This window comes from Trichomonas vaginalis, chromosome II (genome assembly GCF_026262505.1).
Source record: "Trichomonas vaginalis G3 chromosome II, whole genome shotgun sequence".
NCBI lineage: Eukaryota > Parabasalia > Trichomonadida > Trichomonadidae > Trichomonas > Trichomonas vaginalis.
In genome coordinates this window covers 21,163,340-21,190,171 of record NC_067204.1, presented here as the reverse complement: position 1 = coordinate 21,190,171, position 26,832 = coordinate 21,163,340, and the positions used below count along the sequence as shown (strand labels likewise).

At 32.9% G+C, this 26,832-nt stretch overlaps 9 protein-coding genes and 1 pseudogene across 10 annotated transcripts, besides 6 other annotated features; 5 read left to right on the top strand and 5 right to left on the bottom strand.

Moving 5' to 3' along the window:
* Positions 1-2,675: part of a mobile genetic element that runs on past the window's edge.
* Positions 335-1,000, bottom strand: TVAGG3_0583300 (uncharacterized protein; the record flags this gene model as incomplete). The annotated part of the gene is made up of 1 exon (XM_051239238.1): positions 335-1,000. One exon carries the CDS (start codon positions 998-1,000, stop codon positions 335-337), a length of 666 nt encoding a protein of 221 aa, XP_051097062.1.
* Positions 1,034-1,933, bottom strand: TVAGG3_0583290 (uncharacterized protein; the record flags this gene model as incomplete). The annotated part of the gene is made up of 1 exon (XM_051239237.1): positions 1,034-1,933. The coding sequence occupies one exon, from the start codon at positions 1,931-1,933 to the stop codon at positions 1,034-1,036; it is 900 nt and encodes a 299-aa protein (XP_051097061.1).
* A 1,161-nt stretch (positions 2,676-3,836) lies between the features above and the next one.
* TVAGG3_0583270 (uncharacterized protein) lies at positions 3,837-4,453 on the bottom strand (the record flags this gene model as incomplete). The annotated part of the gene is made up of 1 exon (XM_051239236.1): positions 3,837-4,453. A coding segment is annotated over one exon (617 nt), but the record flags the coding sequence as incomplete, so codon positions are not given.
* A 69-nt stretch (positions 4,454-4,522) lies between these two features.
* Positions 4,523-4,738, top strand: TVAGG3_0583260 (uncharacterized protein; the record flags this gene model as incomplete). The annotated part of the gene is made up of 1 exon (XM_001313053.1): positions 4,523-4,738. The coding sequence occupies one exon, from the start codon at positions 4,523-4,525 to the stop codon at positions 4,736-4,738; it is 216 nt and encodes a 71-aa protein (XP_001313054.1).
* Positions 4,739-4,758: 20 nt separating this feature from the next.
* On the bottom strand, positions 4,759-4,995 carry TVAGG3_0583250 (N-acetylmuramoyl-l-alanine amidase family; the record flags this gene model as incomplete). The annotated part of the gene is made up of 1 exon (XM_001313052.1): positions 4,759-4,995. One exon carries the CDS (start codon positions 4,993-4,995, stop codon positions 4,759-4,761), a length of 237 nt encoding a protein of 78 aa, XP_001313053.1.
* Positions 4,996-6,558: 1,563 nt separating this feature from the next.
* Positions 6,559-6,595: a mobile genetic element.
* Positions 6,596-7,278: 683 nt separating this feature from the next.
* Positions 7,279-7,316: a mobile genetic element.
* Positions 7,317-7,394: 78 nt separating this feature from the next.
* Positions 7,395-8,120: a mobile genetic element.
* Positions 8,121-9,347: 1,227 nt separating this feature from the next.
* TVAGG3_0583210 (uncharacterized protein) lies at positions 9,348-9,710 on the top strand (the record flags this gene model as incomplete). Its single annotated transcript, XM_051239235.1, has 1 exon — positions 9,348-9,710. The coding sequence occupies one exon, from the start codon at positions 9,348-9,350 to the stop codon at positions 9,708-9,710; it is 363 nt and encodes a 120-aa protein (XP_051097059.1).
* Positions 9,711-9,976: 266 nt separating this feature from the next.
* On the bottom strand, positions 9,977-10,825 carry TVAGG3_0583200 (uncharacterized protein; the record flags this gene model as incomplete). Its single annotated transcript, XM_051239234.1, has 1 exon — positions 9,977-10,825. The coding sequence occupies one exon, from the start codon at positions 10,823-10,825 to the stop codon at positions 9,977-9,979; it is 849 nt and encodes a 282-aa protein (XP_051097058.1).
* An 18-nt stretch (positions 10,826-10,843) lies between these two features.
* On the top strand, positions 10,844-11,412 carry TVAGG3_0583190 (phage tail repeat-like family; the record flags this gene model as incomplete). Its single annotated transcript, XM_051239233.1, has 1 exon — positions 10,844-11,412. A coding segment is annotated over one exon (569 nt), but the record flags the coding sequence as incomplete, so codon positions are not given.
* A 61-nt stretch (positions 11,413-11,473) lies between these two features.
* Positions 11,474-13,322: a mobile genetic element.
* On the top strand, positions 11,482-12,229 carry TVAGG3_0583180 (annotated as a pseudogene). Its single transcript has one exon. A coding segment is annotated over exon 1 (748 nt).
* Positions 13,323-13,624: 302 nt separating the features above from the next.
* TVAGG3_0583160 (uncharacterized protein) lies at positions 13,625-13,777 on the top strand (the record flags this gene model as incomplete). Its single annotated transcript, XM_051239232.1, has 1 exon — positions 13,625-13,777. The coding sequence occupies one exon, from the start codon at positions 13,625-13,627 to the stop codon at positions 13,775-13,777; it is 153 nt and encodes a 50-aa protein (XP_051097056.1).
* Positions 13,778-22,969: 9,192 nt separating this feature from the next.
* Positions 22,970-26,832: part of a mobile genetic element that runs on past the window's edge.

Sequence of the window (26,832 nt, the reverse complement as noted above, 5' to 3'; positions counted from 1 at the left end):
CAGGTTATATTTCACTTCATTCAAATTTAGTTCAATCAAACCCATATAATGACCATTTCATAAGATTTTCAGATGGTATTAAAAATGTAATTGATAGATTAAAATATGAACAGATTGACAATATCGAATTTTTGGAATTTTGGTTTAAATATCCCGATGGAAAAAAGATTGAAGTTAAAGATAAAGCTGATACTATAACAAAAACAATTACAATGACCGATCCAGATAGTGGGGAACAAAAAGAAATAAAACAAACGATAGAAACCGGTGAAAGGTCAATTATTATTGATTATGATTCAAAGGATTATTATTCGATAATGTTAATGCTTGAATATTAAATAGCCTTAACAAAGAATTTTTCAAGTGATATTTTATATTCATCAACTATTTTATTATAAATATCATTATATGTTAAATGAAGTTCAGTTGTTGTTCCGTTCTTTGATATCTTAATTGTGCTAATATCCTTTATAGGATTTATTTTTGCAACTGTTCCGCAGCATGAAACCTCATCATCTATGAAAAATTGAATCTTAACGTCTGAATCTTGAATATCACAAAGAATGGCGATAATGTGAATTAATGATTCATAAGGTAAAATAATTAAACCGGATTGATCAATTAAATTTATTATTGAATCATAATTATTAATTATTATATCACGGTAAATTTTCATTAATTCTGAATTAATGTCTATTTTATATGGGTTCTCGATGTTTGATGAAAGAGGTGGGGGGTATGTTGGATAAGTGGGAATTTCAACAGGTTCTTTACCGGGTTCAGATAAAATGATTGGGTCTCCATCTTCTTTATTTTGCTCCTCCTTTTTCGGTAAGTCACGAGTTAATAAATTTGGTTGAGTTGCTGACCTTGTTAATTCGGGGCTAACATTAACTTTAACATTTTGAATAATTCGTGATTTATCATCATTTACGTTATAACCAACCGTAATCTCTGCTTTTGCGTTAGTGTTCTTTTGACTAGTGAAACGTCTTCTCATTTATAATCGAATAAAAAAAATATATTTAAACTTTTATTTTGCTGGAACTTTTGAATCTATTATTCCCTGTATTTGTTCATGAAGTTGATTTTTAGCATTTTCATCGTAATTAATAGACTTAATATATTCATTAATTGCATTCTTATAATCATCTGATTTCTCAAATTTTCTTTTATCTGATTCCTTAACTAAATCATAAGTTAAACCTCGTTGCTGATATAATGGTTTCTTAATTAAATCTTTGAATGCTTGAGATAAAGCACCTGATGCAATTCTTGCTACTATAATTGGTTGGAATTGCTGTTTAAGTTCATCTTTAACATTTGCGAAAACCGGATCGAATAAAGCAACTTTAAAGAATTTCTTAGCTGAAATTTCAGGTCTAATATTTGCATATTGACCATCAAACTGGTTAGAATATCGTGGTAATCCATCCGGTCCCTCTTCAATAGCATTTAATTCTTCATTGAAATAAGAATATGGATTACGACGGTATGAATTAATTGGACCATGTTCACCTTCTCCAATGTATTGTTTAACAGCTTTTCCATTTTCATCAAATTGTATAGGATAACGTTCATTATATGCTTTACGTTTAGGATAATCAGATACAGTTAATTTATACCCATTTATGACTTTAATATTACCTTGACCATCAGTAACGAAAACTTCATTTATACCATCGGGTTTTCCATTTGGACCCGTAATGTCTGCTTCATGTGCTTCCCAATTTGGTCCATGACGTTTGGCATATGCTTGAGCTTCTGGTAATGTTAAAACGTTTCTCATTTGTTTAACATCTTTTTGAAGACCAGCAACAATATGAACTAATTCTTTCATTCCATCAGGAACTTTCATAGTTCTATTATATGCACCCCTTTTGTTTGTCCCTTGTTTTAATGGAACCTGTAGAAGATTTGCTATTTCTGTCATGTTTAATTATAAATAAAAAATAAAAATTAATTATAAAAAGTTAATCAAATTTAGCACTTCCTTTATTTAAATCAACTATTATTTTCCCATGTTCACCTAATTGCTGATATTGTGTGTAAAGTTCATTAATGCTCATTGGTAAATTCACTTGATAAAGCATAACGTTCAACTGTTGACGACTAAACCCACTGAAAATGAAAAGTGTTGATAGATTTGATTTAATGTTTGTGCTTAATGCTTTGAAATATTGAACAGCCATGAAGAATGAACACTGAATGTGTCGACATTGAGTTAATAACTGATTAAAATATGATTTCTCATTTGTTATTAGTTTTGATTTCACTGCATCATCTAGAAAAATGAGTGAATGCAAAAATTCTCTATCAAAATTTGAAATAGAAAGTGTTTCAAATAATTCATCCCGTTGTTTATCAATAATTTTATCCTCTAATCCTTGCTTCTTGATTGTATTATATAATTCTTTATACATTAAAAAGTTTTTTAAATAATCTTCTGCTTCTTCTTGTGATAAATAAATAATTGGAATTTTGATTAAATGCTTTAAAGATTCAAATGTATCATCTGAAGGTGAACCTGAACGGTTGATATAAATTAACACATGTGAATAGGGGGAAGTGTTAGCAATAATGATAATTTGTTTTAATATCGTTAATGTTTTACCTTTATTTTGTTTACCAATTGCTGCAGTGATTGAATTTAAGTAACATTCAGAATATGGAATTTTCATTAATTTTTCCTTAGATAGAGCATTTCTATTATCACTCAATGCTTCATTAATCATATCATCTATGTAGGTATTATATACTCCTGCTAATTCTTCAGAATTGAAATCCATTTAATCAAAAATAAATTTATAATTTTAAACATTTCTATTCATCAATATTTCATCATATGAACTTCTATACTGTGGTGGTGTACCTGTTGAATGATATTTCAAACCTTCGTCCGGTGTCCATGTCCAATATGTTGTCCTAGTAAACCAAACCTGAGGAGGATTTGTCACCTTTGAACAGTAAGTGTCATTTTCACCCTGAATGATTGGATAAGCTTTCACTTGTACTGTAACTTGTGAGTTGAAAGTTTCTAATCCATCAAAGAATATACCCGCTCCATCACGTTGAACTGGAATAGTGCATAAGAATGAAGTTTGGTCTTTCCATGTTCTAGCTAATGGCTTACCATTATCATCATTCAGTGGTCTAGTTAATGAGTCCTCGTATTCTTCCGTGCATTCATTCACTCCATCTAAATCAGAAGCTTGAAGCATACGTGTAAAGAATATGTCACCACTGTGGTCATCGCTTGATCGGGGAAGTTTCTGGAATCTATAGTGACCTGAAGACCTCGAAGCATTGGATTTTCTAAAACCGTTCTTTGCATTGCATTCTTCGGAAATGTTAACACAACATCTGTAACATTATGAAGAGCGTATGAGAAATCTGAGCTAATACCTTCAGGAGTGATGCAACCTCCATTTAGTGAACGAACGTCAATATGTTGAGCTGGAATCATGAATGGATCTTCCTTACTGAATAAACGTGGTATTGCTTTAACTGATTCTTCAATTAAACCGTATCCTGGTGTAATGCATTTATCCTCTAAAACTTCCATCTTTGTGCATGAAATAATAACGTCATCAACTGTTGCGTCAGCAGATGTAGTGGCTAAGCTTGTAATTAATTTGGCAGGAAGTCCGATTTGTTGGAATTTGCGATCATATTTATAAATATGATTCATAATCTTTTCATAATCTTCATCAGTTATCTTTTCATAAACGTAATTTTGTAAATCAGCAACTCTTAACGGGTCAACCTGACAAAATACTAAAGTATCCCTGAAAACATAATATTTAAGAATGATATCACCAAATGATTTAGGATAATCATCGAACGCCTGAAATGCTAACAAATCATTTACCGGAATAATCATATCAAAAGTGACATCAACTTCTTCATTTGCTTTCTTGAAAACTTCTGAAGGGTTAATATATTTACCACATACTGAGTTATCATATTTTTGAACATTATTATATAACGAATGAACAAACTTTTTAACTTTCCTTTCTGATTTTGGTTTATATGTTGCAAATGCGAAAGATTCACGGGCGCAATCCATCTGAAGATAACCAGCATCACCTCTTTCGGTTTCTACTTCTAATTGTTTAAAGCTTTGATTTGATGATTTGTAACCAACGAATAAACGCATACATTTAAAAGCGTCATCACATGTGAAAGCTTTATTTGAAACTAGAGTTACTTTAACTTTGCGTTTAATATATGTGTCACCTAATTGGTTCACATCATGAGCTGGATTTGTAATTCTTAAATGAGTTTGTTTATCATCAAAATATGGAGCATCAGAGTCATAGCATGAACTTTCAAGTTCTCTATAATATCTTCTACCATCATTCTTTGCAAATATTTCATTTATCTTTTCGAATGAATGAAATACATTTCCATTAATCGGTTTGGTGTTTGGCATCAAATAGTTAGTCGTCATTTATTATTAAATAAAAAATCAAAATTAAAAGATGAAAATGAATTTTTAATTTTAATGAAATAATCAACTATGGCTGCAGGTATATTTAAGAAACTGTGGGATAAAGTAAAAAGAGGAGCGCATAAAGTTTGGGAAACAATGAAGAAAGGAGCAAATTGGATATTTAAGAATAAAGAAGCAATTAGTGACGTTGCTGAATCAATAACGCCAAAAGCTGCCCCAATAAGAGAAATTTTAAATAAAGGAGAAAAAGTTTATCAAAGACTACAACCGATACTAAGATAAAAATAATATTTATTTTTCCACTATTTACCTCCTATTTTATTAAGTATTCCTTCAGCTATTCCACCAATTGCGTTACCTGCTTGTGCTCCCATCGCTGGATTACCTGCTTTTGTACCTAATACTCCACCTATGATAGTTCCTGCCGTTTTCGCTACTGGTGCCAAAAAGTTTGCAACAGGTTTAATAACCTTTTTATAAACCCAACCCGCAGCTTTCTTAATTCCATCCCATAATTTTTTAAAGAATCCTGCCGCCATTTCTGATTTAATATTAATTAAAAAATATATTTCATCACTTATATTCTAATTTTTATTTAATGATAAATGAAACCGATTTTAAAAATAAATGAAACAGAGGAGGAAGAAATAAATGAAAGTGGAAATGTTCAACAAAAAATAAACGTTGTTAAACCAATTACTGAAACAAAAATTTTTTCATCTGTTGAAGAATTTAATGACTATTATGCTAATAATAAAAAATTATTTGAAGAATTGACAACATGTAAATTGAATAAAATGTTTAAAGTTGATGGATTCAAAATTTCAAAAATAAAAGGGGTGGTTAGTTTGAAATCTATTCCTCAATCAAGAATCACCTCATTAATGAAAATAGATGATTTAACAAAAAGAATAGAAATTATTGAAGAAAGAATGAATCAAATAATTGATTTCATAAATCATGACTCGTTGAGCCCATCACTGAGTTCAAGGTTATATTCATGAAAATAATTATTTCTAATTTCTTTTACTCTCTCGTATATACTAGATTTAAAGAATTCAGAACATTTCCCATAATCTCCTAAATGTTTTCTTATCCCTAACGTGTGCCATCCATTATATGAAACTGAATAAACTTTATTTTTATCTCTACACCTTTCATCACTTCCAATATATTTATATCTCAGTTTTGATTTAGCATTTTCATATTCATTAGCGTTTAATAATTCACAGTCTTCCTTTTTAAATAAATGTTTTATGTATTCAGGATTAAGAATTCTATAATATTGCTTCCCTTTAAATCTTTGAATATAAACAGGAACACCATCCTCTAAAATTCGATAATCTATTTTATCTGGTTTTACTTGTTGGGTCATTTATGTAAGAATAAAAAATAAATTATTTTAAAAATAATGTTAATTTTAAATGATACAAAATCGTTCAATATTTGTGAGAATTCTTATGATTCCATATATGATACAAAATCGTTCAATATTTGTGAGAATTCTTACGTTTACAAAAAAAGTCACAAAGCCCATCCTATCCTACTACTCCGCACCTTATAAACCAGAGGCCATAACCTTTCCCCACTGATCCTTATATAACTTCAATATCATTGCTAGCATATTGAAAATCATTATATCAAAAATATTTAATGAAGGGGAAATTCATTTTGTTGCATGCTATTATTTAATAACAATTAAATATACCAAAATGATATAAACTTAGTTATTAACACGAACATGTCTAAATTTTTCATTTTTAGGTTGAAATCCAGAAATTATGAATGAATGTTTGAAATACCGAGAACCAAGTTTTAAATGCATGGAATATGCAAGAATTTCGCACAATATTGATTTTGTTACATTCTTGATGAATGGGTACAATAGAAATGATGCGTGTACCTGCCAATTTCTGATAATCTCTCAATTTTTTTAACTAAAAGAGTTAATATTTTGGCCGAAATTACTTTATTGAAAAAAGAGAATAAAGATTTATTGATTTTATAAGAGAGGATGCAATATATTGTGAAGAATATTAATATCATCACTGTATTTATTATTTAAGGAATTTGACCGAAGATGTATTTATTGATACCTATTGTAATAAACAGAAATTCATTAAAAGTGACAGCTCTCAATTTTTTGACATTTGTAAATTCTAAATTGAATGAGAAAAATGAAATAATACTAAGCATAATACAATATTCTAGATTTAATTATAATTAGGAAAAAGTTAGTTTTGAGAGTACTTTTCATAGGCATATAGAATGAAATCTTCTGAAAAATAATATCACATAAACTCATATTATTTTCTAATATATAACTATTTTATATAAAAATCAAATTCAATGATCTTAAAAGCGAAGGATAAACCTCAAAATTTACGAATATAATGAGTGGGAATATAATGCTTATCTATCATAAAACCATATGAAATATCAATTTTATTTTTCATATTCAAATGGACTGAGTGTTAGCATTTAACATTTTTTGCTAATTGTCGTCAAAAATTAGGCGTAAAGCAAAAATTGATATTCATATGGTTTTATGATAGATAAGCATTATATTCCCACTCATTATATTCGTAAATTTTGTGGTTTATCCTTCGCTTTTAAGATCATTGAATTTGATTTTTATATAAAATAGTTATATATTAGAAAATAATATGAGTTTATGTGATATTATTTTTCAGAAGATTTTGTGTTCTTCTTCAAAATTTTATTTTTTATTAAAAAGAATCTTTACAAAATATACATTTACTTTAATTAATATTTAAAAACGTGCTCTATCAAAAGTTCCAAAAATTCAATATTTTAGCTTTTCTGAGGTGTCACTTTTGATGAATTTCTGTTTACAACACTATGAAATATTATTATAATACAAATTATATTTATAATGTTTACTTATTAAATTAGAAATTGAAAAAGGGATATAATCGGTAAAAAAGGGGGTTGGCGTCCTAAGGCGTCCTAGTGTAAATTTCTCAAAATTGTGATATTTACATCACATTTTTGAGAGGTTTATGGGCGTCCTAAGGGAAAATTGAATAGCTAGGGCGTCCCGAATTTTCATTCTAAGATTTAAATATATTATATACTTAAGTATAATACAAGCAATATAAAAATTAAATTTTTATTATGTTAACTTATAAGAAATTTTTTTGAATTATCGTTGATTTATTGTAATCTTTCCAGACTATACTTTTGAAATCAACTTTACCTGTCATACGCATTAATGTAGTAGATGTCCAGGTGTAGCTATTATATCCAGCAGCAACATTGGTATTTTATCATTGTAAGATATCAAAATGAAGCGTTTTTTCAGATATAATTTTTCGTAAATTTTTCAAAAATAAGATGGTAAAAAAGCCTCGACTTGCTCGAAAAATAACAATTTTTTACTTGTAAAAATAACCCTTTTACAGCATGGGCAGCTATTCAATCACTATTTCTTTTTCTAAAAGTATATTTTTCAAAAAAAATTAAGATCAAATTCGACAATTTCTTGATGAAAGCAAAAATATTACACATACTTCTAGATGCATGGGATAAAATATGCAATTATTCAATCAATTCGCATGATTTGAAAAAAAAAATCTAAATTTGATAAAAATGTAGAAATTTTTTATTTTTAACTTGAGATTCGATTTTTTTGATCCAATTTAAAAAAAAAAGGTAGTGGGGCTTCCAGGCACTTCGTGCCCTCTAGCCCCGAAGATGTTTAGTATAAATGAAGTTTTTATTCGGAAAATTGTTAGTCTTCTGGTGTGAATTCGGAGGACTCTTCTTCTTCCTCCATTGCTTCTGGGAAGAAGCCTTCTTCTGGGTCGAAAACATTATATAATGTTTCACTTTTCACAAATTATATATGTTTTCATGCTTTGTCACTTTTCTGTCACTTTTCGGGTAAAAACATTTTTATTATTATATATAAATGAATTTTACAAAACCTCCGTTACCGTTCTTTGGAAATAAGAGTAGATGTAAAGATATTATATTGAGAGAACTTAAGAAACTACCGAATGGTCTAACATTTGTAGATTTGTTCGGTGGAAGTTTCTATATATCCCATTTGTGCCATACAATATTCCCAGACTCAAAGATTATATGCAATGACTTCGACAACTATATGGACCGTCTCAAACATATACCAGACACAAACAATATATTGAAAGCGTTAAAAGAAAAGATACTATAGGTAAGATGGAACGTATACCATTAGATAAGAAAATATTGTGAGAGAGGTTTTGAAAAAAGCAGAATATATAGACTGGGATAGTATATCTGCTAGACTATTATATAGTGGTGCTATAAGAGTTCATGACATTGAAACACTTATGTCAAAAGTTTTATATCTTAACTATACAAATGTTTTCAAAGAGGACATAGAAAAATATATTGAGGGTATAGAGTTTGTGAGATGTCATTGGACAGATTTGTATGAAAAATATAAAGACAAGGAAAATGTTTTCTTTATAGTGGACCCACCGTTCTATAACACATGGGATTTTCAATACCAAGTAGACTGGACTTTGAGAGACTCTTTAGAAACTTTAGACGTTTTACATAACCATCCATGCTTTTACTTTACATCCGATAAAAGTGGTTTGGAAACCGTTATGAGATGGCTAGAAGATATAAACGACTATGAGTTTATATATGACAAGATAGAATATGAGAGAGGTCCTATAAACCGGAGAAAGTGTCATAACAAAGAAATTTTATTAGTAAGTAAATGTGGTTTGAAATAGGACTACTTGTTTTAGGGTTTTTTCCATTGTGTCATTTATTTCTTTGACGTGGCAGAAAAGTACAGAGAATATGAAGATGAACCAATGCCTGCAAATGTCCAGTATATGTACTCGTAAGAGATATTTTTATCTAATATTAAATGGACGCACAGAACTTAGCGAATGCACAGCAACCTGGACAACCAAACCCAGAGAATATTCCAAATGAAGTTAGAATACAAACTGCAATGGCAAACTATGGTCAAGTGCCAACAGATGTACAAATGCAAACTGCCATGTCAAATGACGCTGCGTTAGGTTTGCCACCATGGTATGCAAATATGAGATGGAAAGAGTTTTATACAAACCCTGAAGTGGGATATAAACAACTTTATGCAGATGACGCGAACACAGGAGTTGACCCAGAATATGTTTTCTACCAGAGGAGAAACAGAATGTATGAGCTCCAGTTAAAGAATGCTATGGAACTCAACAGGAAACGTAAGAGACTAGGCGGACATTAGATTTTTACATATAGTAAAATGGGTTTCTTCAGTAAGATAGGAAACTTCTTTCGAAATGTTGGAAGAGGTATATGGAATGGAATAAAAACCGTAGGAAGAGGAATTTGGAACGGTGTCAAAAAATATTGGTAAAAGAGTAGGTCAGTTTGTTGGTATTATACCTAAAGACCCTGAACCAGAAGAACAAGCTCCTGTTATACAACAGCCTGAACCTGCACCACAGTCTAGTTGGCAACCAAATCCAACACCTCAACCGTATTAAAAAATTATATTTTTACCGTTCGATAGTAGTTGTATATGAAACTAAGTTCTAAGTAAAACGCATGGTATAATGGAATTATTCTTTTTCTTCCATCTGTAGTAAACCATACTTGAAAGTCTGAAATACTTCCACTTGGTGGTTCGTATAACTTTGTAGGTTTTTCGTAAAAGTCATTTGCCAAGCATAAGAAAGAGTTTTGGGCGCCAGAAAATGAAGCATGAACAATAATAGCATCTTGGTCGAAAACATCTTTAAATAAATATGGTTCATCTCTTGCATATCGACTGTAAATATTTGCTAAAGGAAGTTCGACTTTCTGATTTAACATTCTTTGCAAATAATACCATGACATTGCAGTGAATTCTGTATATATTTGTTCGTCTTTATTTGGATTGTTTTCGTAGATTTGAAATGACACTTGTGAATTTTGTTTGTCATATACAATTCTCACATAAAGTGTGCTCTCGGTATTTGCATATTCATCAGCATATTTTGCATAACATGAATTTATTTTATCTTCTATATTTTTTAACGCAGTCTGTAGAGAAGATGAAAGGTCAACTTGTATTAGCTCAATTTCTTCCCACATTTTTCGTTTCCCTTCAGATATATAATCTATATGAAACCTTACAATAAATGGAAAACTTTTATCTTCTACAGACACAAACTTCATTCTACGAAAGCCAATAGCTTTTGTGACAGATGGGTCTCTTAGCCATCTTAATGGGTAGTCAAAACGATAGCCTTCATGCTTTACGGTCTCTGTCTCAAACTTTTGACCGACATTAGTAAAAAGTTCATCTAATGGTTTAGTTGTAGCAACTCTTGAATTTTCTTTTTCTATTGGAAGCATATTTTATCTAGAATAAAAATGTCGAAAGATATTGCTTCCATGAGAGAAATACAACACAACCGACAACTCATTATGCAAGCTCTAAATAAGAACACAACAAACTTTTCAAACTATTCTAAGATATCTGAGTCATTGAAAGAAGGAAACTTAAAACTGACATTAAACCCTTTAACAGATGAGTTTCTATTTCAAGACAAGAAGAACAATACTGTCTGTATAAATCCAACAAAAGGAACTTTAAACGAGAAACCTATAAATGAACTTCTTTTGAAAGCAGATGTTGACAACAAAGCTGACAAAGAATATGTAGACGATGCAATAGCAAAAGAAGAAGAAAGAGCTAACAATGCTTATGCAACAAAAGAACATACTCATCCTGAACTAGCAGACAAAACATATGTTGACAATAAAATGTCAAGTGAAGTGACAAGAGCTGAAAACGAATATTCTAAAAAGACTCATACACATTCTATATCTGAAATAACAGACTTAAACGTTAGCCTTGAAAAGAAAGCGGATAAGGATTGTGTGGCTAGTAGGTTAGAGAAGAAAGCAGATAAGGAATATGTGGATGAAAAAGATAATGAAATTATAGAAAGGGCTGAATGGTATCATGAATGGACATCGAAGATTTTAAAAACTAAAGCTGATACAGGATGGGTTTCAGGATGTTTAGACCTTAAAGCAGATAAAACTTATGTTAACGATGAGTTAGAGAAGAAAGCAAATAAGAACCATACACATACAAGTTTTACAACTGTTAGAGCAGACGACATAATACTGAACTTTGACCTTGGTTCAAGTGCACCTTTAGAGAATCCGAGTACAAGCGTAAAAGATACTCTTAACAATTTAGATAAGAGTTGCAGGAATATCGAAGATCATGCCAGAAACTTTGAAGCATATGAACTACCCGCAATGTTAGACAAGAAAGCAGACAAAACAGAGCTTCAAACATTAAAGACAGAAATACTTCAAACATTATATCCTATAGGCTCTATTTATACGTCAATGAACTCAACAAATCCAGAAACAGTTCTGGGTTTTGGAACTTGGACTCAAATAGTCGACCGGTTTTTGTATTGTGCAAACTCTTCAAAGGAAACAGGTGGAAGTAAAACGATTTCAGGTGCAAATTTACCTGCACACAGTCACTACATAAATTTAAGTACATCTCAAGCAGGTTTGCATAGGCATAAATATTGGGGTTGGTCAGCAATGACAAAAGGTAAAGGATATGATGTTAAAGACGACGTTAAGTTTGCTATAAATGGTTACTGGGATGACACTTGGGGAGAAGGAGACCATACACATCGCGTTTCAGGATATACGCAAACAACGGGACAAAGTAAAGACTACATGCCACCTTACATGACAGTTTACGCATGGTATAGAAATGCTTAGTCGTCATTTTCAACTTCTTTAGCATATTCGTCAGGAGTTGTCTTATATTTGTTAGGAACTGTCTTTGAAAGTATACCACCTTGAACTTTGACAAGTTTGAAACGAGGTCTGACAATAGTAGTTTTATCTTCTGCTTGCAGTGTGTACATTTTGCCATGTTTGCCTAAAACTTCATAATATTCTCTTGTATACTTTCTTTCTATTTTACGAACACGAATGTGAGTACCTGTCGGGTTCCCATTGTTGTCATAGTCAATAGTATTTTTCATATGGGTCGCGTTTAGGTATTTCTATTTTTACTTTGTCACCTTTCTGAAGTTTGAAGCCCAGCATTCTTTCTTGTTTGTCTCTTTTGACTAAATTATTAAATATATAGTCTTTCTCTAAGTCAGGGTTGTTTTTCATTTCTTCGGGGGAGTGGTTTCCCAAACCTTTTTGTTTACGGCTATTGTAAATATTTAAAACTTGTCTCATCTTTGCCATGGAGAAGTGTCTATATTTGTCGTCATATGACATTTCATTTGCTTCACCACCTTGTGGTTGGTTTAAGTCTCTTAACATTTTTATACAACCGTCAATGACACCAAGAGCAGAATGGTTTTGGGTCGACAATGAAATATTGGTTTACATTTTTTGAACGCAGATAGTTTTTTACATCATCTGATTTGAAAGAACTTTCACAGTCAGATGTCAGTTTTGTTGGATGGTATTTGTCAACGAATATTGTCAAAGCAGTTTTCACATCTAAAATATTTTTGGACCATAATGGTATGGCTTCACAGTATCTTGTGTTTGACCGACAAATATTAGCCAGTATGGTGGTCCATCTGTTCTAACTCTCGGAATGTTTTCCAAGATATCCATAAACCAAGCATTTGGTGTTGAACTAAAGATTTTTACCATGAGTGCTTTCTTTGTCGCTTTAGAAACATAGGGGTCCTTGTTTGGATTCGTCATTTTTATCCTATAAGAAATGGGTTTATTTGGCGCATTAGCAGGAGTTGCATCCAGATTTTTGCCCGCAGTGGGAACAATAGCCAGAGGTGTATTTGGAGTTGGAAGGAAGATTTTGAGTACATTAGGTATACTTAAAGAGAAAGCACAACCTATTATACAAACTGTACAGAAAGGTTGGGATGTAGCACGAGATGCAACAAATCTTATTCCAAATCCTGAAACAAGAGGAAAAGTTCAAGGATGGATGGACAATGTAGGAAGACAAGCAGGAAACTATTATAACAAAGCAAATGACTACTATAACCAAGCAGGACACTATATGGACCAAGGTGAAAGATTCTTTAACAGAGGATATAACCATGCACAACAGTGGGTAAACAATAACCAACCTCAACCGCCTCAAACGTGGGGAATGTAAAGTTTTTTTATTGAGATGAAATGAACAATGCAGCATTGAGACAAATAAGTTCAAGATGGATTTGTCGGCTTCCAGCAGTTACACCACGTGTTTGTCAAGTTCTTCCTATACCTCAGGAAGTTTTAGACCGACTTAAAAAACCTAAACAACCAGTTGAAAACAAACCAAACTAAAATTTTTACTGAGATGAAATGACCGAAGAAGTTGAAACGGTAGATTTGACACCACAAACAAAAAGTTCAGAACCATTGTCAAAACCCGTCAAAGAACTTACAGATGAAGAGAAAAATTCAATAATAGAAAGTGCCAGGTCTGGAAATACAAACCCTAACTACAAAGTCACTTTTCATAGAAATGGAACGGCAAGTATCTCAAAAAAGAAAACAGACTCTCACAAATAAAATATTGAAGTCTGAAGGAGCTTTCGAGACAACAGATGGAAAGTTACTTCACTGACCAACAGTTCATTATAGAACATCTCATTGACTTAGAGTCGAAATATTCTAAACTTTACAACAAACACAAAAAGTTGAAGGAAAACAAAAACAAATGGCATATGATATTTATGAAGATGTTGACGACACAACTGTTCTGCAAGTGAAGTAAAGTCAGAGAAACCGAAAAGTGACGAAGAAAACCGATTAGAAGAAGAAAAACCAAAAACTGAAGATAAACCAAAACCAAAGTTTAGTTTGGAAACTAAACCAAGTCAACCTTCATTAGCTGGTAGTGTGTAGGTTTTTCCTTCTCCCCTGAGTGTCACTCCAGTAACCAATTTATAGCAAACTTAACGTCATCTTTAACTCATATCCTTTTACCTTTTTCATTCGCTGACCATCCCGAATATCTATGCTTACTTGCCCAACTGCTTGAGATGTTTCTCAGAAATCTACCGTAGTGGACTGTGTGCACAGGGTTAAATTTTCACCTGAAATCGTATTTTACTTCCCCCTGTTTCTTTGAAGAGTTTGCACAATACAAAAACCTTCTGTACAAACTATTTGTCCCATGCGCCACACCAAACCATTACTTTGAGGACCTCTTGCATCCATAGATGTAAAAATAGAACCACTGGGTTCATGTAAATCAGAACATATGAGATATTATTAGGATTGTCTCTTTTGAACTTAAAAATATTAGCTGCAACTATTTCAGGTTCTTTTCTGGTTTGTTCCAGTAATAGTTTTTATAATGTATAATCTTATGGTTTTCAGGGTAGGTAAAATCTTGACTATAATTATTTATTTCTGTCATCTGTTATTAATAATATTTACTATTCTCGTTTTTTCATTATTGCATTATATCTTTTATATCTATAATAATCTAAATTTTATAAATGTAGCTTTGGTTCATCACATGTGGTGTTCTGTCGTCATTTCATAGTCATAATAATGTGATGCCGGAGCTAGGGTCAAAGTAATATCAGTATCCACCATTTCATAAACTCTTTAAATATTTATTTGTTTGTCTCCATATAAGTTTAATGAAAAATAGCAGTTTGTGTGTCTAATGGAACTTTAAAACTGGTGTACCATCCATTCTTTTTATTAGCTTACATACATTTCATTGTTATTTTCGGAATGAGTTTAGACCGTGTACCATTTTTTAAGGACTGTACCAAACTGCCATCTAAAAGATATTATTTTTCTCATTGACAGAAAAGTCACCAAACAATTAGTTTCAATTATTTTTTGTTCCTATCAAACTTTGGTATATTCATTGACATTAGTTTATCTGCTTTATTTCAAGGCTAACGTTTAAGGTCTTGTTTATGTCAGAAGATGTATGTGTATGTCCCAAAGTCACTTTTTCCTGTTTAAGGTTTCTTGTAAGTTTTAATATTTGCTATGGTATGTGTATGTCCAACGTCACTTTTCCTTGTTTAAGGTTCTTGTAAGTTTGTAATATCAGATATTGAGAATGTGTATGTCCAACGGCCACTTTTCCTGTTTAAGGTTTTCTTGTAAGTTTGTAATATCAGATATAGAATGTGTTATGTCCAACGTCACTTTTCCTGTGTAAGGTTTTCTTGTAAAGATTGTAATATTTTGCAATGGTATGTGTATGTCCAACGTCACTTTTCCTTGTTTAAGTTTCTTGTTAGTTTGTAATATCAGAACACTATTAAGAATGTGTTTGAGTTCTTATCTGCTTTTGTTCTCTAATGTTTCCTTAAGACTTGGTATTTGGTTAATATAAATGTATTTATTGAGTCTTTTTAGAATTATTCGTTTCAGCTCTTCTGTCACTTCCACTTGACATTTTATTGTCAACATTATGTTTTGTCTGCTAGTTCAGGGATTGAGTATGTTCTTTTGTGCATTAAGCATTGTTAGCTCTTCTCTTCTTCTTTTGCTATTGTATCGTCACATATTCCTTTCAGCCTTTGTTGTCAAACATCTCTGCTCTGGTTCATAAAGAAGTTTGCACTTTTATAGGTTTTCTCGTTTTAAAGTTCCTTTTGTGGATTTATACCTAGGAACATGTATTGTTCTGTATTGTCTTGAAATAGACAACTCACTTCTCTGTTCATTGGGTATTTGATTGTTCAGTCTTCAAATGTACACCCCCTATCAACTGTGAGCTCAGATATATTTCTACACTTAGACATAGTTGAAATTTCGTAGATTACGGGTCTTGTGCCCCGCTATTGTATGTTGTCTTATTTAGAGCTTGCTAATGAGTTGTCGGTGGGTGTATTCTCTCATAGACGCTGTTTCATTTGACTACTTTTATTATTATAGATTAAAATATGTCTTTGTCCAGATAGAGAAAAGAAAAATTCGCAGAGTGCTTGACAACTAATACGATTAGATGAACCTTTTTTACTGAATTCGTCCCGGTCCAAAAGATTTGATAGACATGATACGATATATGAGGCCTAACTCGTTCTGACTCACCCACTTATAGGAGTGATGGTTATAGTAGGACCCATCTGTCACCAAAAGCTATGGCTTTACGAAGAATAAAAGTTATGTTAACATTGTTAATGAAGATAAAAGGCTTTTCTGATTTATGTTAATGCGTTTCATATTAAGTTCCTACTAACATCTGAAAGGTGCATACGACAAAAACTATCGTGCGAGAATGATCATTGAAGCTAATGACCAAGTTTGACCTCTCATCTTCTCTACAGGACTGCGTTAAAAAATATAGAAAGATAAAAATAAAATCATGTTATTGCAAAATTATGCTGATGAAGTATGCGAATACTCGAGAGGCACACACTTCCTATGTGAGAATTGATATGGAAACAAAATTCACCAAGTGTTCATTTAAATCTACGAAACAGAATCCAAATAAAGACGAACAAATATATTATCAGCAATTCACTGCAATGTCATGTGTATATTTGAGAAATGTTAAATCAGAAAGTGACAACCTCCTTCTAGCAAATATCGTACAGTCGATATGCAAGAGATGAACCATATTAATTTAAAGATGGTTTCGACGCAAGATGCTATTATCGTGTATCATGCTTCATTTTCTGGCGCCCAAAACTCTTTTTTATCTTGCAATGACTTTTACGAAAAACCTTACAAAGTTATACGCCACAAGTGGAACGTATTTCAGAGTTTCAAGTATTGGTTACTACAGATGAAGAAAAGAAATATCCATTATACCATGCGTTTTACTTTAGAAATTTAGTTTCAATACAACTACTATCGAAACGGTAAAAAATATAAATTTTTAATATACGGTGGGTGCATGGTTGCCAACTGAACTGTGGTGCAGGTTCATGCTGTTGTTAGTTTACAGGCAGCTGGTTGTCTTCTGGTTGGCGGGTCTTTAGGTATATATACCAACAAACTGACCTACTCTTTTTACCAATATTTTTTGACACCGTTCCATACATCCTTTCTTCCTGAACGAGTTTTATTCAATCCATATACCTCTTTCAACATTTTCGAAAGGAAGTTTCCTATCTATACTAAAGAAACCCATTTTACTATATGTAAAAATTTCTATAATGTCCGCCTTAGTTCTTACGTTTCCGTGTTGAGTTCCATAGCATTTCTTTAACGTGGATCATACATTCTGTTTCTGCCTCGTGGGTGGAGGAGTAAGAACGGATGATTCATGTGTGCAATACTGCCTTGTGATGTCGCTGGCTCATCTGCATCATAAAAGTTTTGTTTTAGATACTCGAACTTTCATGGGTTGTATATAAAACTCTTTCCCATCTCAGTATTTGGGGCATACCATGGTGGGCAAAACCTCTACAACGCAGTCGGTCCATTTGACATGCAGTTTGCATTTGTACATCTTGTTGGCGCTAACTGTGACCATAAGTTTGGCCAATTGCGAGTTTGTATCTAACTTCAATTGGAATATTCTCTGGGTTTCGGTTGTCCAGGGTTGCTGTGCAATTCGCTAAGTTTCGTGCGTCCATTTATATATTAGATAAAAATTCTATATACGAAAAAAAAGAAGATCTTGACATTGATGTCAGATCTCAGTAAAAGTTGGACATTACAATGTCAAAGAAATAAATGAGTTTAGAAGTAATTAAAATTGAGGGTGAGAGTAGTATTGTATGAAATAATAAAAAAAAAAAAAAAAAAAAAAAAAAAAAAAAAAAAAAAAAAAAAAAAAAAAAAAAAAAAAAAAAAAAAAAAAAAAAAAAAAAAAAAAAAAAAAAAAAAAAAAAAAAAAAAAAAAAAACAAAAAAAAAAAAAAAAAAAAAAAAAAGAAAAAAAAGTAGTGGGCTTCCAGGCACTTCGTGCCTTACTAGCCCTGAAGATGTTTTAGTATAAATAGTCTTAGCAGGACAAAACATGGACTATGAGTTTTGATATGACAAGCTTAGAATATGAGAGAGGTCTATAAACCGGAGAAATGTTATATATAAACATCCTGTTCATATTACTCAGAATATTATACAAGGGAATTCAATTAAAAATATATTTTAGGTTGAAGAGGTGAGTATTTCACCTGTTTTTCCACCTCATTTTTTCAGCTCTTGAATTTTCATGAAATTTCCCATTTCGTTAAAGACTTTGCAAGATTTCATCGTTAAAGACTTTCGTCAAGATCTTCTAGCTGTCAGATCATCGTTAAAGACTTTGTTCCAAAAACTTCATGCGTAAAAGACTTTGTCAACTTCATCGTAAAGACTTTGTTCAAAAAACTTCAACCGTAAAGGACTTTGTCAAAAAACTTCATCTAGTAAAAGACTTTGTCCAAGATTTCTTCGTAAAGACCTTGTCAAGATTTCTTCGTAAAGACTTTGTTCAAAAAACTCATCGTATATGAGCGTTTAAAGTCAGACAAAAAAATATATTTTAGTGGTAGAAGGGTATATCTACCCCGTTTTCTACCCTCTTTTCTACCCCATTGATTACTTATTGAAAAAGTGTGTTCCATCTGTCATTTTACTTCAGAATTTTACACCAAAAAAAATATATTTTAGGTGAATAGAAGGTGAGATTTCACCCTGTTTTTTCATCCTAATTCTTTCACCCTCTGAACTTTCATGAAATTCACCAAAATTATACTTACTAGGGTTCATTTCACGCAAGAAAATCTCAAGCAAATACTTTACGGAAGAAACTTGACAAAACATTAGACCAAGAAAGTTTCATTGAGAAATTAGATGAAGAAGTCTAACAAAGTCTTTACGAAGAAATTTCATGAAAAATTCATTGAGGCTGAAAAAAAGAGGTGAGAAAAAGAGGTGAAATCTCACCTCTTCACCCTAAAAATATATTTTTGGGTCATTTACACTCATTTACGAAGAAAGTCTTTAACAAAGTCTATTACGCAAGAAGTGTCATATAACAGCTGTCAAAAACGCTTTTTAACTTCACTTAAAATTGCCACGTAAGCTACGTTAAAATATACGTTAAGAGGAAGAGAGCATTGAAAACACTCCAATAGTAAGGACTGACACCCACAAAACAGTTCAACAACAAATGCTGAATGACCCCCCACTATGTTGCAAAACAACATTTCAAGCAATCCTATGGCTTTTAAAACCGAGTTCTTGGGGCAAACAGAGTGCCGAGGTTTAAGAAGCGTGCACTTTTAGCAAAAATTGGCAGGGCTATGGTGGAGCTGGCAAGACGGAAACAGCCTATAACCCTCAAAAGTCAAATTGAATTTGAGTTCACCTACAAACAAATCAAATAAAGATGTCAAAAAGCTCAACCCATAGACATACAGAAGCAAATAAGTGAAAAACCGAAAAAAAGAAACTAGATAGGACAGACACACAAAGAAACGTCAATGATTAAAAATCGTAGAGAAAAAAGAAGAAAGGAAGAAACAAAAACTGAAAGGAATAAGATACAGAGGAATATGCGAAAAAAGTGTCGAAAAAGCAACAGAAGAGTAGCAAAAATGGAAACAAGATGTCATAAATTTTGAAAAAAACCCATCTACTCAATAAAAGTTACTGAAAGATGAAAGCAGACTAAAAACAAAATGCCCCTGAAGACTATATGATGGATAGCGATGAGTATTAAAAAAGAAGTTGAAGCCAAATTGTAAAGGCATGAAATGATAACTTTGTCAGTTTTGCTCAAAACTCAACCGTTACAGGGTATGAAAACTATTACTGCACAAGAAAGTAATAAATAACGACGCAGCCATGCAAAAAGGCCAATGAAAAGCGCAGAATATATAAAAGGCTAACAATGACTGGTTAGATGCCCAAGCCAACGGCCAAAGCAGCCCAACTTTTATAGGGCAATAAAGGACCAAAAATACAACGATCTGCAAATGACTCAGTTCTTCAAAAATGAAGCTTTAACAAATTTCTGACTTTAAGAAACGCCTTCGAAGCTCTTCATCATAAGGTGAAACTAGTAACGACTTCTCATCTGGAAGGGAACTGAAGTTCTGAAGTTTCGACAACGAGTTAGAGAAGGTCACACAAAAATAAATGACGAAAATAAACATATGCAGCAACCCAAGACAGGGCAGTTCAAAGATGCCATGACGCCGTTATTAGAGCAACGTGTGAAAAGTCAAGAAAAGAGTTACAACAGGACCAAAACAGGACCTAGTAAATGCTTTTCTTAAAAACGAAAAGTCAGGTTGGACATTACGCTGCAAGAGTTGGAACAGAGTGCAGCTGTGGAACTTATATACCACCAAACCCTCCAAGAGAAAGACTGCACCCAGGACTACCTAGAACCATTACATCGCACATGGACAACAGACAACAGGCATGACCAAACAACACAACACAAACAACCACCTCCACAACCCAGCACAGCAACCAAAACAGTTCAAAATCCAGACAACAACCAACACAACAACCAAACAGTTCAAAAACCCTGCACAAACAACAACCACCAAACAGAAACCAAGGACATAAAAGAAGTAGAGAACAAAGGAAACCAGAATTCTTCAAAAATGCTTAAAGAGAGTGTGGTTTCCCGATACTGTTGACTTTAGTGACAAGATATAAAGAAGCAAGTTGGAAAAGGTTCAAGGATTGGAAATACTGACCCGAACCTATTGGAGCTTTATGGCGTCAGCACCAAAGGGATAATTAATTTCAAACCTGAAAAACAGCTTGCGCTTAAGGGATATGATTTTAATAGCCATATCATCCAAATGACGCATGATGAATTTACTCCGAGATATTGATGTCAGAAGCTAAATGAACAATTCAATTTCGTCAGAAACGCGTAAAAAAATGGAGGACGGAACGATAAGAACAAACAGAGCTTATGAATGCGGTATGACGCTAGATAGGAAATTGTTAAAAAACGGTTCTCCGGAATATATGAAATGCCAGGCGAGATGAGGTACACAGAAAACTCCCCCAGGAAGAAAAGTTTCAGATACAACCAGACATGTGAATAAAAAAAGTTCCATGCCGAAACAAACAGCTAGAAGAGCCTTGTAAGGGAAAACGAAACAAGTTCACTTCCTTCTGGAACTAATTTCCCTCACAGAATCTGATGAAGATTTCGGAAACAGCCCGAAAATCTTGACCCTCAAGCAAGTGAGTATGCGGGAGGAATATGAATATTTCCAAGAGTTCTAAAAAAAAATTCGGCTGACAATAGTAGAAGAATATCGAAAATGTTTGCCGACACATTACAAAAAGACTCCAACACCAGATGAAAATATCCAGCCATAGAATGGATAGAACTGAAAAAAAAATGTACACAAATACAACAACCTTTTTGACTTACGAGCCATTTAACGTCAATTCTTCGGATGAACTCGGTGAAGATAAAGGTTAAAATTTCAAGAAAACTATAAGAAGAATGAAACATTGTTTAAAGTCATTCAGAACCTAACCAGATGGAAACAAACCTACTTTTGTTTCTTCAGGACGATGGAACGACAAATGAGATGGAGGTAATAAAAGCTAACCCGGGGGATTAGGGTGGTCATAAACTTACAACCTCAATTCCAGAATTGTTAGGACGCAATCGAAGTCCATAGGTGAACCAGATATTAGCTGGTATTTAAAGCGCGGCTTTAATGCCATTGAAAGATTATGAAAGAGTCAGATATTTTGGACTCAGTATGAAACTGAAAACATGGCTGAATGCGAAATATAACACCTGTACGTTCTAGAACATTTATCTCAAAGAACTACACAGAACCATAGAAGATGGTATATTTTGTGAAGAGATTTTAGAAAGAAAGTTAGGGAAGATAGAAGGAAGAGAACCTATTGTGACAATGACCTTGAACGAAAGTTTTACAATAAATGTCATAAAAACTTTACTTTGCAGACCAAGAATGAGATAGGGATGGAATATTTAAGAATAACTTCAAGATGGACAGTACCAATGAAATGTAGTATTTGAAAAAACATTGTTCTGAACAAAATACAACCAACTACAGATATATAAATACCGCAAGACTGATTAACAGTTGGTTAGAAACTTTCCCATTCGACAAAAAGATATATTCGGTAACATGGAAAGAAAACCAGAATGGCTACAAAACATATATTTTGGTACGAGCATATTTCCATGTGGACAGGCCTACTGTTTGAAGAGCTTGAACCGAAAAAACTCTAGGACAGAGTCATGCATAACAATACGCGAAGACCTCAACATACAAGACATATGGACAAACTTTTCTTAGGATAGAGGTTACTGAGATTGGCCGACCAGAGCCACGAAAAGGAAAAAAGGACATGGAAATTTGCAGAACATTACTAGCATGTAACATAAGCAAAGATGCAATAACTTCAAGCATGGAGGGCAATGAAGGGAAAAAGAAGAGGTTCATAGAAACTCAGTCAGGGAAGAAATAAAGCGTGTGGTCCCACGTTGGGTTCTATTATGACATAGTAAATCAATATTCTCATATATTTACTCATATGAATGTTACGGCCGCTCATGAATTATAACGCCAAACAGTGTTTGGATGCATGGGAATGAAATGTTTCCGAAATGGTTATAATACGAATGCGACAATGCCATTTAGAAGGTCAGCACAATAGTTCGCTGGAAACTTACGATTATACAACTGCTGTTTCTTTTAGGAAACGTAAGGTGAGTTTGGAAGAGAAGGTTCTTCGATACAATCAGTAGATATTGGTTTGCGACAGGGTTTCATATTATTTTCTATTGACAACTTCTCTTATTAGTGGAACAAGACATTGAAAATCTAACAAACCTTCTGACCAAGTTGTCTGACAAGAAAGGATGCAATGGAATTTTTTCTATGTCGAACCAATATGCTCCAGAATTTTCTGGGATTATAAGATATAATATTCATAACCTGTGACTTAGTTCAAAACAGTACATGGGCAAACTATGAATGGTTCGCTCTTTAGGAGACAAACCTAGTTACAACCAGCAAGCTTAAGGATGAACAAAACAGACCAGTATTGCAACTTATTGGAAAATAAGAAGACTTTGACCCTAACGCTTCAGGAGTTTATGTTGACCTTTCTGGACAAAATGCATAGCAGCAGTAACCCAAAGATAAAACTGAAACTTAGAGTTTCTTGATCTTTTCTCATCTTTCAGGTTTTTAAGATTACTTCCAAACTGGGCAGGAAAATTTTCTATCGAACTACTCCAAGCAAAAATAACTTAGTCATTTCACCAAACACAAGACCCATTCACTTTTACAGACGTAAAGGCGAGCAAATCAAACGTCATTCGCCGACTTTGCAAATTACAAAGTTGACTTAGAACCTTTGGTTTCTCAAACTTCAACACTGAAGTAAACTATTATTTCAATGCTGCTGGAACTGCTTGGACCCAGTTAAGTCATTGCGACAGGTTTTGAACCATTTGTGCAACGAGAATTATGAATGTCGACTGGCCTTTATATGGTTGGACCCAGAATATATTTCAAAGGCTTAGCTGCCAAATATATTGCAGTTCCACTTATGTTCCTTATACACCAGAATATCTTCAAAGACTTTTGCAGGTTGAAGTTGGAAAACACAAGATGCTGACCCAGGTGCAAGAACAGATATTGCTTTTAACAACTGCAATGAAACATGCAAGATACTATGTTTGGTACATGTTCAGACGAAACTATAAAATGGACTTCTTGCTTCCTACAAACCCTGGTAGTAATTACCATATAAACATAGATGGCAAATATTATCCACGAGGAAAGAATATTCTACAGGGTTGAAGATTGAGGTCATACAACCTTGAGCATTGAGATGCTATTTGAACTTTATACAACAACTTCACAAACAAACCTAAACCCTGAAATGCCAAAGTTCTATTATGCCATATGTGAAAGAGGACTCATACAGGAGGTCAAAAAAACTTCAAATACAAATGGGACCGTTTCACAAACCTTTTTGGCTTGGCATTTTCCGATTTGCTGACTCAGAAGACTTTATTGGGTGGTATTTCAAACTGTTGTACAGTTCAAATACAAATTACTGGTGACAGAGGACGGTCCAAATGAATTAAAGCCAAAAAGTTTACAAAAACCAATAGCACTTTTCACGGAAGATGCTCTTTTGAAAATCGTTCGATGAAACCTGTGGGGCCTCCTCAGATTGGGCATAACGACAGCTTTCCATCGAGAGATTTTGGCCAGCACGTCAGTAAGTTAGTTCTTGAACTGATCGTCTCTCTTCCGTCAAATATTTGACGCTACGCCAGTTTTGACATAAAATTGGTAAGATAAACTTACCTTAGAAATATCTGTAAGTTTTGTGTTGTTATATTTTGTCAACGTCAAGAACCTTTCACATTTCCAGTTATACCAAACTTTCTTTGCTTTATGAAATATTTTGGTTCAGCAAATATTGACTGATTCTATAAAACATTTACCAATTGTTTGTATAAAAGAACTATTCTATGCAATGAACTTGTATATGTTTTGTTGTGGTAAAACTTTGTTCTTTGCTTCAATTCGAAGAGATACTCGAATACGTCCCATCTTTTTTATTCTAAAGTAAAAATGTCATTTCCGAAAAATAGAAGCGTAAGTGTTTCCAAAAGGTTTAATGGCGGTGGGCAGATGTGAAGTAAATTCACCAACTTCAAACAAACAGTCCAAAGTGTTGTTGTCAATGTCAAAGAAAAGATGTTGAAGTGGGGAAACCATACGAAAGACCAAGATGGTTATAACAAGTTTCCTGTAAAAGGAAACAACCAAACATACCCTGAAGTTAGCAGAGAACTTAAGTCTTCTGTTTGCAGATATTCGGAAACGACTACAACAAACTTAAAAGACAAAACTTTAAAACTCAGGAGAAGATTTTGGTCAAGCTTTGGGGTATAATGTTAAACTTTGGTCGAAACACCAACCCTGTAAAAGTGAAACTTCATTATCTCAATTGCCCACCTCATGAAGTCTTGAAAGGAACTATTGAAACTTTTGACAGAGGCAGACCGATTATTAAACATCAAAGAAATAGAACCCACATTAGTTGCTGTGGTTTCATATAATTCATTGACAAGATATACGTTATGAAAGGAGGTGGAACGTTGAATTAAAATTATAGTTCCCAGACGTCATAAAAATATTTGAGTTCGACCACAACATTTTCGATTAAAATTACTTGCTAGTAAAATGCAGAAGACATAGTGGTTGTATACTATTACATGACTTAAAAACCCTGAGTCATATAATTTCTATAACAACCAAACTTACAAAATTCCTCAAGGACGAATTTTAAACTGACTCTTAAAACACGATGACGGATAAAGCCTGTTTTGCTCTTTACACCAGAAGGACTTTGTTGTTGGAATGTAAAAATTACTTCTTTGAAGATTTACTTACTCAGATTATACCACCAACAGGTTTTGTTGACTTACTTTAATTACTTTAAGGACGGATTTTGTTTTTTTTTAACAGTGCTGCAACTAGAGCAGGTTTTCATTATGTTTGGAGTCCGACTGAGTTTAGTATTAAACGATATTAGAGCTATAATACAAAACTTATATCTGTTTTTACTACCAACAGTTTGCCATATAAACAGAAAAAGGTGTTCATTACAAGGAATGTCTGTTTCCATTTGACTTTAAGTACACCTATTCTATATATTGTTTCAAAACTTTAGTTCCAAACGTGCTATCGGAATGTCGACAGAAAACTACTATGACCAAAAGATACTCATGCGTATAAACAAACACTTTCTCCTGCTGGTTTGCCTATTGTTCCATCGAATGCAGGGGAATTTTTCAAACCTTAGTAAACTCAAACCACGTTAGCAAAACTTAAACTTAACCTTATGGTTGACGCCAAACTATTGTTCCTGTAAAACTTTTATTCCTATGTATTTGTCAATGACGGCCAGAAACGTTTCGAATTGGAAGATGCAAACTGGTGTGAAATTATATGTACTACAAGAACAAACTTCAACAACAATAGTTCAAGGAACAACAAATGCAAAAAAACAATGAACAAATGGAACCAAAATGCAACAACAAAGTCAAGAATAAAAAAAATTTTTCTTATTTTTTATAAAATGACAAGCATAGGACGTTTCAGATTTTAGAGCTTCCAAGCGTTCAGATGAATATGTTGTCATTTCGAAGACTATAACCGAAAAGCAGTCGAGGATTTGAAACGTTTAGTCATTTATGTCGACTCCTGCCCCAAGAAATGTTATGTCATGAATAAGAATGGTGAGGTTTCTTTTAACATACCAAGAGCAACCTAGTTTCAGAACCAATGAGATGTAGACAGAAACTTTTAAGGAAGAATAAAAGTCGTGACTAAGTTGGCATGAACAGTATGTTAGATGCTGGGATACGTTATTGTCGAAGTTAGAAGATTTTTTCAGTTCGTGGTTAGAAAATTTTCTATACCATCTTCT